The sequence below is a fragment of the Poecilia reticulata genome, chromosome 11, assembly GCF_904066995.2.
Source record: "Poecilia reticulata chromosome 11, P_reticulata-male-v2, whole genome shotgun sequence".
Taxonomy (NCBI): Eukaryota; Metazoa; Chordata; class Actinopteri; order Cyprinodontiformes; family Poeciliidae; genus Poecilia; species Poecilia reticulata.
In genome coordinates this window covers 24,710,400-24,722,604 of record NC_088840.1, presented here as the reverse complement: position 1 = coordinate 24,722,604, position 12,205 = coordinate 24,710,400, and the positions used below count along the sequence as shown (strand labels likewise).

The 12,205-nt window shown below is 37.7% G+C and overlaps 1 protein-coding gene across 4 annotated transcripts in view; it reads right to left on the bottom strand.

The window, feature by feature from the left end:
- LOC103472803 (MTSS I-BAR domain containing 1) overlaps window positions 1-10,167 on the bottom strand; it is a 56,806-nt gene extending 46,639 nt beyond the window's left edge. Inside the window, exon 1 of one of the 4 annotated variants that reach the window (XM_008422642.3) lies at window positions 9,401-10,167. In XM_008422642.3, coding sequence (XP_008420864.1) covers window positions 9,401-9,472 — 72 coding nt within the window. In that variant the 5' untranslated portion in view covers window positions 9,473-10,167. The remainder of the gene's footprint in view (window positions 1-9,400) is intronic. The other 3 variants (XM_008422644.3, XM_008422645.3, XM_008422646.3) reach the window with 3 other exon arrangements.
- Between the last annotated feature and the right edge of the window lie 2,038 nt (window positions 10,168-12,205).

Genomic DNA, 12,205 nt, shown 5'->3' with positions numbered 1-12,205 from the left:
ATTTATCATGTGTTTATTTCATTAAGCTTTATTTAAAATGCTTAAACTGTTGCATTACATCTCTGATTAGTGTTAATTTTTCTTATGTCAAAAAGTCAACAAGAAGCTGTCGGGGAAAATACAAGTTTGAAGGCAGTTCAGTGTTTTTCAAATGCAATAAATCAACTCTTTAAATCAGTAGTCATTTCAATATTGGCCAAAATAATCAGGATTATATTTTTTTCAATAATTAATTAGACCTAGATTCAATGCATGAAAATCTGAAAGACTGTGTGTTACACTGAGTTGTTTGGAAATTAACTTAGCAGGTTATCGATCAGCTGATCAGGCTAATGAGGTGGATTGATCCAACCAGCAGCCTTAATTTAACATTGTAACACTCATAATGATAAGTGCTGACCTTGTTAAAGTGTAGACTGTTTGTAAGCTATTAAGCCACCGAATACACAGATGCCAACATTTAGGTTTGTTTTTCATTGCTGAATTTAACAAAATGGGGCCTCCATCATACAACCCTTTCACCACATTATGTTATTTTAGTTTTCTAGAAATTCCTTGTGATTTGACATCTGTCCATTAAAGATAAATACACCATTACTTGTGACTTCACAGAGACATACAAAATTCTAAATTCTAAACTATCACTTTGAATGTTCAGTTTTTAGTCCATTCTGACTGCATTCATGAGTCCAGGGTCCTATAATAAGATCTTTTGCCATGCTACTCATTTAGATTCTCATTGATAAACATAAGACACAATACAATATTTCTGACACATTAACCATTGTATGAGAAACGAGGAAGTGGAGGAAGAGGGAGTTCCTCCTCTTCTGGTTCCACTCAGCGACCACCATCTCTTTCTCCTGCGTCATCCTCTGCACATTTTCCCCATCCAACGGTGCAGCTGGGCGTGTTCAGCCTCTCGTTTGTGAGAGTGATGCCCGGCGTCATTGCCTGGCTACCGTTGCCATGGCAATGCTCCTGCTGCAGAAGGGGCTTCAGATAGAGAAAAGGGGCTGCTTTTTTTGGGGAGGGGAGAGTCTCAAGTGCATGTAGCCTCACCCAAACACACACAAACACACTTCTGTGCTCCCGATTTGCTTCCGTTTGTCTTTTTCTCCACGTTAACATGCGTTATACCCTTACTTTAGCAGCGTTTTTCCATACCTACCCTCCTTCAATTTGTCAAAAGCACTGGCATTCCTTCTTCCGGCTCATTAATCAAATCTTCTCTATTGCACTCCATATTATACATGTATATATAGCCACAGCTCATTACATCCTCTCTGTCTCCAGGCTTCCTTCTCTTTAAAATATACGCAGAAGAGAGGGCAAGGTCTCAGTCGCTGCATCCATCAGTCACTGAGGACATAAATTGTCACCGTGGTAACAACGAGAGGCAGCAGAAGCAGCCTGCTGGTCCTTCAGGAATCCACTGATCCATTTGTTCAGCTCTGTAAGCAACTGGACAAGCTTAAACTATAGAATCATTTGCTTTTTGCTTGTTCCTGAGTGTTTCTTTAATGTTGATTGTGAAGAACTGTAGGCTAAAGGAAAGCTGATTTAATTCTCTTAAAATATTTATTGTCCAAGCCTTAAAGGAGAGAGATGAGAAGAAATGCCAGTACAGCCATCAATATTTTTCTATATATTACTGGATACATTTCTGCTCCTTTTATTAAAATCTAATAACTCTCAGTATTATTTGACAGTAATTTCTTTGAAAAAGCCAAAAATCCACTTTACAACACGACAGCACAAACACGTAGTTATTTAAGGCCCTGGTGACATTTAGACAGATTTTTCTTGATTTGTTTTTTTTTTTATCTTCACAGTCTAAGGGATCTTAAATCAAACTTCACTTCTAAAGTCATCACATTTTAAAGCAATGTGAAACAGTGCTGTGCTAAAGAGTCAAACTATTCCTGAAATGAAACTTCAGTCTTGTTTTCTGTGACATTGTAATCTCTGGCTACGCTACACACCTCTACTTGCTTCACTGAATAAAGAACAGTAAATTTATGAATTGACCGAATAACCCTTTCAATTATATCAAAATGTATTGAATATGACTATAAGCCTTACTTTATATAAAATACATTCAAAAACTTTGTGTTATGGAAAATAGTGTAGCGTGAGGGCCAGTATTACAGTTCCTAGCAACTTTTAAAGATAAATAAAAATCAATGAAACTTGACTTGTCAAATGGAAACATGACCTCTGCAACTGAAAACAAGAACAAAGACAAGTTCAGGATAGCCGGTGGGTTTGTCCCAAAGATTACAAACTCAAAGTGTCCTGTTTGACCAGAGCTCCAAAAATCAACGTTCATCTCTAACTTTAATGTTTCCATTGCAATCTAGATGCTGTTACACCATTAAACCTAAAACACGTCATAAGGTTTATTTATTTCACTTAAAAGGCTGTTGAGAACTCGGTTAACCTTTGTCATTTGGTTGTAACAACAGGCAGACACCTGATTTGAAAAAAAGCTCCTTTTCTGTCTTATTGAAGTCTTAGTCAAAAGACTAAACCTTTACTAAACCTCTGAAACGTGACTATAGAACATCAAGAACCAAGTGCAAGAAGAAACATGGCATCCTGCAATTTACAGTGCAGGACTTCTAATATGCTGAATATCCAGAAAATGCCAAACTGGTATGAATTACAAAAGATCTCGAATTATCCCAATTATCATCTTCTGTAGAAGTTACTAAAAAAAACAGGCTGAGTTTTGTGTCAAGCCCCCCAGCCCCCAATATTTTGCATGTACACAAACTATTTATATGCCTTCATGTATAATAGTCACTTAACATCAGCAAGAGTTCCCTATATGGACATAAACTCACTACACAAAGACAACCGCAGCAGTGGTGCTTCTACAAAACATAAACTATAAAACAGAGGAAAAAAACACAGCAGATCCAGGTGTAAAAGCAGATTTTAGGCTCAGTGTAAAGCAGCTCACATTATAAGAGGATGAGCTGGTTTTTCCTCTGGGGACAGGCATGCAGATCAGTTCCACTTAAATGGATCAACAGTCATGTGTCTGCTTCGTTTTAACCAGCACAACGGCGTGTAGATGATTAACGGCTTATTGCAAGACACGTTCACATTTGCAAGGGATGTGGAAACCATTTGGGTATACATCAAGCTGCAGAGAGGAGATGCAGATATTGAAGTGAAGCGCTGAATGAAGCAAAACGAGGCCACGCTAAACATCTCATGCACTCAGTTTAATCAAAATGGGGGTAGGAGGTCAGTCTCACAGGACACCAGTTAAATGATGCGCTCAGCAGGGCAACACAGAGAGGCTGAGGATCTGATATCTGAGCGTCTCTTATAGCCAATGTATAACTCTCATTCCTGTATTTACCTTAATCATTACTTTTTAAGTAATTAACGCTATTCTGTCACTTTGTCAACGCCGTTTTAAACAAATGCACCTTTTAAACGCCACAGCCCTAATTAATTAGCTCTAATTTGCACCTGCAGCATTGAAGAACTAGAGTAAAAAAAGAAACTAGAGTAAAAAAAGACCCGTTAGAAAAAGTGGATACAATCTAAATAAACCGCAGGAAGAGTGAAATGGTGTTATTGGTAATAAATTTGACATTTTATAATTGTGGAAGTACATTTTACATTTTTTTATTTTAAATTTGAGACATCAAAACCAAAACAGAACTCCAGACTTTTAAAAAAGTGTTGCATAATGTTTTCATTTGCCACATCATGATCCAGACTTTAGATCCTGACTAAAGTTAGTACTGGGTTAACCCCAGGTTTTAGAGGCGGTTTACAACTTTGGCTAAACAATGATAAAGAACCAGGTAATGATAATGTAGATTTAACAACACTTGTAGATTTTAGCTGTTTTTATATGAAATACTTGCATTAAATGTCCAGAATAGACACTGAAAGCATCAGTAATATTTGTTCAAATCTAGTTTTATTGTTGCTTGATTGGAAAATATGCACTTCATTTTTCGTTATTTTACACAACATCCCATAGAAGAAAATGTATCTACCTTGTTTTTCCAATAGTTATGATTTTCTACTTTAAAACCTAAAATCTTTTTGACATGTCGTCTAACGTAGATATTCATCAAAAATAAGTAAACTTTTTAAAAACCTACAGTAATATTTGTGGCAGTAAATGAGTTTTATTTAGCTAAAGTTTCATTTTTGAGAACAAAAACAGATCTTTGATTGTGAAGGTTGCAGAACCCTGGGCTAGAGCCACAATCTTGTGGGGGAATTGGTCAACCAAACAAACCCCAGTGCACTAGAGCTTCCTGAGCAAAGATTATATTCCCAACAGCTTTAGCCGTGCTGAGTTTGAGGAAAGAATTGTCTTTAGCACCAAAAGATGAGCTAGTTTTCAGCAACAAAAAAAAAAAATGTGGCAATATCCCAGTCTTGAGTTAGTTTTGCCTCCAAATAGTCCAATTTAAGACAATAAAACGAGCCTTACATATCTTTAACTATCGCTAGCTGTATTTTTTTTATAAATCCAGTTTGATACAGCGAGTACAATTCTGTAAAAAGAAAAAAAAACAGATAAGATATCAGATGTACATCTGGCCATTAAGAACCAATTCATCTGTAACAAAAAAAAAAGAACTCATTGACTACACCGATTAATTTTGGGAACATTAAGCATTTGTTTCCAGGAATCATAAAAAATGATTTCATTGGTGAGGTGCTGCCGCTGTTTAAAACACTTACCTGCAGAAATGCAGAACAGAGTGAGGTTCAAACATGTTGCCTTGGAAAAGCAAACTGGTTCCTGCTGCATATTTTTATTCCTTCAATTAATTAAGAACAGGTTTTGACACCAGCTTGCATCATCATTTTTCAATCATGTATCAAAAATTCCTAAAAATATCATATTCAGTTTCATTATTTCAGAGCCACTTCCCCCATCAAAAAATAACGTATCAAATTAGCTTTTCTAAAGATCTCGGGCTTCTAGTTTAAGCTCCCTCCTTTAAAGAACATAAAATGCTCTACCTGGCTAAGGGTTGTTAGGTAAAGGTAAACAGTCGGCACCTCATTTTAGATTACATACAAACACAATCTTATTTTACCTCATTAACCTTGTGCTTGTGGCATTTCCTGTTTGTTTTCCTTTAATTCGGCTGTCGTGTGGAGGGCGAATGAAAATGGGACGCCAATGCATTCTGGAGACAATTAGCAGCAGACTGAGGTCTCCTCCACAGCGACACCGAAACAGACGCTTCCACCCACATAGTTGTATCAGACGAGAAATCTGTCAGTGAGTTTCCAACATCAGGCACTTTTACTGAAATTCCTTTGAGAGAATTCCTTCTGATAGTAATTCATTCATTTTTGTCAATTATATCTTAAAAGATAAAATACATGGTGAAGTCAGACAACAGACTCAAATAGCAAGATTTAGAGTTTCCAAATATCAACTGGTGAAAATGTGTTTGTCACCTTAAGGATACAACTCTGGTTGCCAACTGATTACAGAGTCGGCATTCAAAGATCTGGCCACTGAAAGTGAGGGACAATCAGTGACCAGACAATCAATGTCAGACATATCTGATTCTGCGTTCTCTTCTTATTCCCGACTCATCACCTACTGATGCCTCAACAGCCTCCAGAAATGATTTCCATCATGACTGGTGGATGCAACCAATACATCAAACTCCAAACAGCACGTGGCCTTCACTTGTCCAAAACTATATAGTACTGTCCAGAATGAACACAAATTAACACCATAGAAGTCTGTCTCTACACCTGCAGAAATAGATTTAAAAAAAATAACTATACCATGCAGCTAAATCCAAAATGATTCATACTACTGGCAGATTAAGATTTAAAGTAATCTTTTAACTTTACCACCTTATGTCCTTACACTGGAAGTAATATTACTGAAGTATCACAATATCACGATGCACAATGTTCATATGGCAAAGGAAGGTTTGGGTTTATCTGCAATTAATAAAATAGAACACGTCAGCAAAGCTTCCCAAGTACTCAAGTACTAAATCGGAACCAAGCTAAAAGCATGAAAAGACATTTAAAATATTTTAAAAAACGAGCAGGGTGGAGGTTGCTGTTAAAATTAGGTCTCTTGCACGAAACTAATCCTCTAAACTGTCCCTTAACAGATTCATGATGCCTTTAATTGTTTACTATTGGCATCCCTTAGTTGGCATGCAAGTAAGAAATTTAAGTGCTGTACCATACCACTGAAGAGGGATAATTGGCAACAAACAGATGTGAGGCAGCTTTTATTATGTTAGGATGCAAAGCTTAAAGATAAAAGTTGGTAAATTTCCACATTGCATATGCAGATCAGCAGAAAAACAGAGCATCCTTTCAGTAGAAACCATGTGGCGCTCTGTGACTGTCACAGAATAAACAAGCAGCTGCTGCACAAAATTGTTCAAATTGTATTTTTGACTGATGGCAGCACAGAGTTGAGTTACAGACTCAAAGCAAAAACGCAGGAATTTCAGCTTGGTCTTAGTCTCAGTCAGTTAAACTGTGATAGTTGACTAATCAAATAATCAAAATTAGCTGATTTTTCCTTGATTAGCAAGTCAAATGCAGATTTATGTTCTTTTTCAAATGTATTTTTAGATTTCGTTTGCGCTGCTAGTGACAATTATTCATTAGTAGCTCAACAGGCAGAGAAGAGAGGCAGACAACATGCTGTAAATGGAACGGGGTCGGGAATCCAATCCAGGACAGCTATGTTAAGGACTACAGGCTCACTAAAACCAAAAAATACTTTTTTGCCCTATAAAGTTTAGTGTAGACAAAGTTTTCCCTCCTACTAACATCAGTGGGGGATTAGCAGAGTTTTAAAGCAGCAGTAAAAGTCAACATGTCCAAACAGACAGCCTCAAACAGAAACAGTAACCAAGCAGCTTTAACCGTACATCTTTGAAAATGACTTCACTGATACATTTCTAAACAAAAAAAAGAAAAAAAGAAATAGAGTTCAAACTGGGAAACTAAAACGTTCGTGTTTTCCAAAAGATTAATTTCTCATTTGATCCATCATTAAATATGATGACAAGGATCTCCCAATACATAAACACAAGAATAGCTTCTATTCTGGAGGCTTAATTCATACACGTACACCTGCAAATGAGTTGAACTCATTTCTGATGCATTTAATCTGCATCTGTTACTTTAAAACTGTTTGGCTTTAATCTAAAACCACTTTTAACCGCAAAACAGTCTTTGATAGATAGCTGCTGTTAAAAAGATTGCGTTTTAACTCTTTAAAGTCACATTCAAAGTTACTGTGATGTTTTATTGATTACAGCCTTGATATCCAGACCTAAGATAAAGATCAAAGTCTTATTGGATCTTAAAGGACTAGCTGTTTCTCCTGAGACTGAAGGAACAGAGAGGCAGCACGAGGATAAAGGAGAACAACAAACCGGGTGGAAGTGGGAGGAGCAGCGTGGGAGAAGATGAAGAAAGAGTGAGTAGAGAAAGAGGAGGAAATGGAGTGAATGACAACAAACAAATGTAAAAACATAGAAACATGAGAAGGGAAAAGGGAGTGGCAAAGGACTCCAGACCTTCTTTAGAGAACCACAGCTACACTTGTTAGAAGCCACCTGTCTGTAACTATAGAACCCACAGGAACAGATGCATCCGTCATGCAACATTCCCATTTATCAACCAACATTGATAAATGGGTATACTAGGTTCACTGGGGTTTATGTCTAATTGCTACATTAGGCAGAAACCTGCAGCATTCCTGTGGTCTGAAGTACTCTAAATGAGAGGTCAGGAAACGTGTTGAAGTGATTGAAGTTTTCTCTGTGATCGGGCATGAACTGGGCACCACTGGCCCTCCAAGTGTTGCTGTACGACATACTGCTGAAAGACTGCAGTATTTAAATCTTTTCTTTTTCTTCCGGACAGGAAAGACAAATTTGGGTGTTTGGAAATATTTCCAATCACAAAAAGCTACAGCTGCTCTGAAGGCCAAACGACTCATGTTAAAATATGTATGGTGCTCTATAAGGCAAAATGGTTACATATATCTGGCAAAATAGACTTGAAAATACAAATGCATCGAACAATGTTTATTCTGTAAGTAGATCCACGAATGGCAACACAATAATAAATGATACACAGTTATTTTAACTGTAAGAATCGATTTCCATCACTTTGACTGGCTGCTTGTTGCTTTTCTGTTTCTGTATCCATCAGCTCTTCACTGGAATCCGTCTCATCATGGCAATTGATGTGACTTAAATTTGCTGTTGTGAACAACCGATACAGAAATGTCGTTTTCAAAAAGAATCAAACAAAATGAAGGTCAGCAGTGCCTACTCAACCTCATTAGAAACATATGATGGTAAAGAGAAGCAAACTTCTCATCAAATTTCCTTCTTGCATTTCAGCATCTAAGTCAAGTTTTCTTGTATCAGAAGATGCTGAAGTGAACATTAAAGGTACTTTTGCTTCGATGAGTAGAAAAATAATTGACTTCAAAAATATTGTTAAAAGATGAAAGACTAACATGAGTAAGTCTCAGAAGTGCACCATTCATATTTTTTAATTTCTAGCTTCATTGCCAATTCTGATTTCAATAGATTTATAACCCCAAGACCCACGTGAACCTTAAAAGGGACTATCATACGAAAAGACATTGAGAATTGGTGGGAGTTCTTTCTGTGATTAATTAACCTGCATCAGGAAGGAAAGATCAAGAAAAAAAATGTATTTCTGGATCAATCTCATATTTCCCCAAGGATAATCTCCCATTTTAGAAGCCATTTGTTGAAAAAAGTTGACAATTTGCACTGACAAATAGCACAGCTTTAAAATAGCTACTCATTATTTTTTCATTAGCAGACTTCCTGATTAATTTCCATTCATTTAAGCAGATTCTATTCTTGAAGAGGAAAAAAAAGGAATTGGATGGAAATATTCTCCCTTTCTAGCAACAAGGTAACCCATTCTCATGAAATGCCAATGACATGTTTAGATTAACCTCTAAATCAAACATCTAGGCTTTCAGTTGAGTTTTGGATTTTCTTTGAAGCTGAACGGAGGCTCAGCATCTTGCACCTAATTATGTTTTTATCTCCTGCAGCGCCAAAGCAACAGTGATTCATCCATGCAAAGCTCTCCTGTGTTTGGTTACCTTGGTAAACCTGGGTTTACATTCTACTGAGGCAAAGAGCTGCAGCCCTTCACATCCTGCCCCCCACCCAGCTCCCTCCCCTCCAGGATAATTAGCAAATTAATGATGTCGCTTGCAAATCAGAGAGACAAACACAATTACTCCAACGTTCCCTGCTTTTGTGCAACGCAGCCTGGAGGATCACTTTGAAATTTATTACAGGGAGATTGTGATCACAAGTCAAAAGAAGCAACAATTTTCATTTGTTACCTTCATGTCTCCGATGACAGTCTGGAAAAGCCCCCCCAGCGCGCTGCACTCCCTCTCCATCACCGTCTCCATCTTCAGCTGCGTGAACGGAAATTGCAAACAATCTCACACGCAGCTCCCGGAGTCCATTAATGACGCGGAACCAAACGAACAAATCACAGAAAAAGGGTGGAACTGATCAGAAAAGGCTCAGCTTCGCGCTGCGGGGTGTCCCCGGCTGGTGATGGAGCCCTGAACGCGGACAGAAGGAAGGCGCAGCAGAGTCGGTCAGTTTCCAGTCGCAGCCGGTAACTCCCATGTCTGCAGCAGGAGGAGGAGGAGGAGGAGAGGCATGACGGAGGTGGGAAGTGAAGTGACAGCAGAGAGGAGCGCGACACCGCCGGAGAGAGGAGCAACTTTCCACAGAGCTGCGCCTCAGGCACCAAGACAGCGGACCGGCAACGGGAGCGCGCTTCTTTGGGTCGTGGACGCGCTGGAAGGTGGCCCCGCCTTCAAATCAGGGAGGCTTTTTTTCATAATGGAGGGTGTTGTCTGTGGGACAATACTGATTTAATTACTAAACCCAATAGGCTGTGGTTATTAACACGCAAACATAATATTCAAACAAACCATCTCTGATGTTGAAGAAGGAGGGAAAAGTCTAAAAGAACAGAACAGTCAACCAAAATAGATCAATTTCAGTCACAGCAGATAAACAAGCATTTACTTACAACACACAAAAAACAGCAAAGAAAATATATTTTGAACGTAAATAAGAAGGAGAAGCATTGGGTACTGATGCCGAGCGTAAATTTCTCAGTGCTGCTCAATAAAAAAAAATTTAAAAAAACATATCAGAAAGGGGAGCATATCAGTAAAAGATTTTATTTTTAAATTAGTTTATGCAAAATTTCACAACAAGAGAAACATCACAAATATTCTTGAATATTTCTGGATTAACAGGACTTTCATTGAGAAGCGCTCACGTTAATTTTTTAGACTACATCTCCATCTAGTGAATATTTTACTGAACTACTTCATTATAAGGAAAATCAAAGTTAGGCGTTGAATAAATACACAGTAAGGAATAGACAGGAAGGACGATTTAAACAAGCATTTTTTAAAGGAAAAAATGATCAGTGAGATAAAAGTTATACTAAATTTAACAGGACTTTGAGGACTTTATTGAATTTAAAGTCTAATTCACTTGCTGAATACATTTAAGCAGTGGATTCAACATTTCTTCCAGATTTTGCACTGATTTTACGTTATTTGTCTAATCAAGTTCAGTTTTAAGGAGTTCTTTATCAGTTTTTCTTCTTCATTTAAGAAGTTACTTGGTACTACTTACTTGGTTACCCAGTGACCAAGTATGTGGCCCAATTTGCATTTACTTGAGACAAAAACTTTGTGCAATTGACTCAGTGCCTCAAGAGACAAGTGCCTCTAAAACTCTGGGTTGGAGAGAGTAATGTAGACCTGTAAGTGAAGGACACAAAACTAACAAATGGCTGGTGGAATAAAGGATAATTATTTCCTACAAATGTTGTCAAACGGCTTAATTTCTGTTTGACACAAAGACTCACAGACTGAACCTGAAGAAGGACGGTTTTTCCCCTAAACAATCCCAAGATACCATTCAGTGCACATGATGGATGAATCTAAAAATAGAAATAGAAATGACCTTCTTCCAGGATCTCTGAAGAGTTCCATAAACAGCGCACACATCTTCCCATACATGGCCTTATTACTTCTAAACACACAGATCCAGCTTCATGGAAGCACAGGATTCTCTGCACACATATGGCAACTTGTGCTTCAGCTTTGACTGCCTTTAGGCACATTAAGACATTTTCTTTTTCCACTCTGTGTACACACTTCATATTGATGAAAAGTACTATTTCCACTGGCAGATTATTTGACTTATAACATGGGAAAATGTCTTCATATAAGTGAAATAATCTACCAGTACTTTGTCAAGACATTATTGATTCAAAACAGGTTCATATGTCTTGCTGAAAAGCCACTTAAAAGCTGTTTTCCCCTTTATTTCAAGTGTATTTGAATTAGAAACTAGAAAAAAGTACTAGGTTTTTTGTTTTTGCAGTAAGGCTTTGGCTTATAGAAATATGCTCCTGAACCCTACATATCAACCACTGCAGTGTGGAAAAAACGTAATATGAATAATTATGAGGCAAAAATAAAACAGGTGAGCTAAAATGCACCCAATTAGCAGAAATAGACAAAACTGAAAAACGCTGTTTACAGATGTACATTATGAACCACTAACCAGTGGCTAATTTAGTGAATCCCAAACAAAAGAAAATTGGCTTTATGTATAGATGTTGTGTTTTATATTGTAGGTTTAGTTTCAGATTAAATTCTGAAAATATGTGAGTTTGTGAAGTTCCTTAAAATCAAGAGTTAAAAGCCTTGAAGCGTTTATTGGTAAAGTAGCTCAAATAAGTTCTGGAAAGATATTGCTGGTACAGTAGGATCAAAATTTGACAAGATGCAATATTCATAACTTAAGCAGACCTTAAGTCAGAAGTTTAAAATGTTGAGTGTAAAAGGACGTGTTTAACCCACTTTGAACTGAACAGCGATCAGCTGGGGAGGCTGGCAGTGTTACAGAGTACCATCACTTACCCTGTAGGCCTGCTGCTTAATGACAGGGAGCACAAAACACATGGGATGATAGTCTGTGCCCAGAAAGCCGGGTTCTGTCATTATCTGGCCCGAATAGTGGAACAATGAACTAATAACTGCTATCACAGTGGCAGAGAGGGGGATAATGAGGGTGAAGACAAGGAACCAGCGATCACT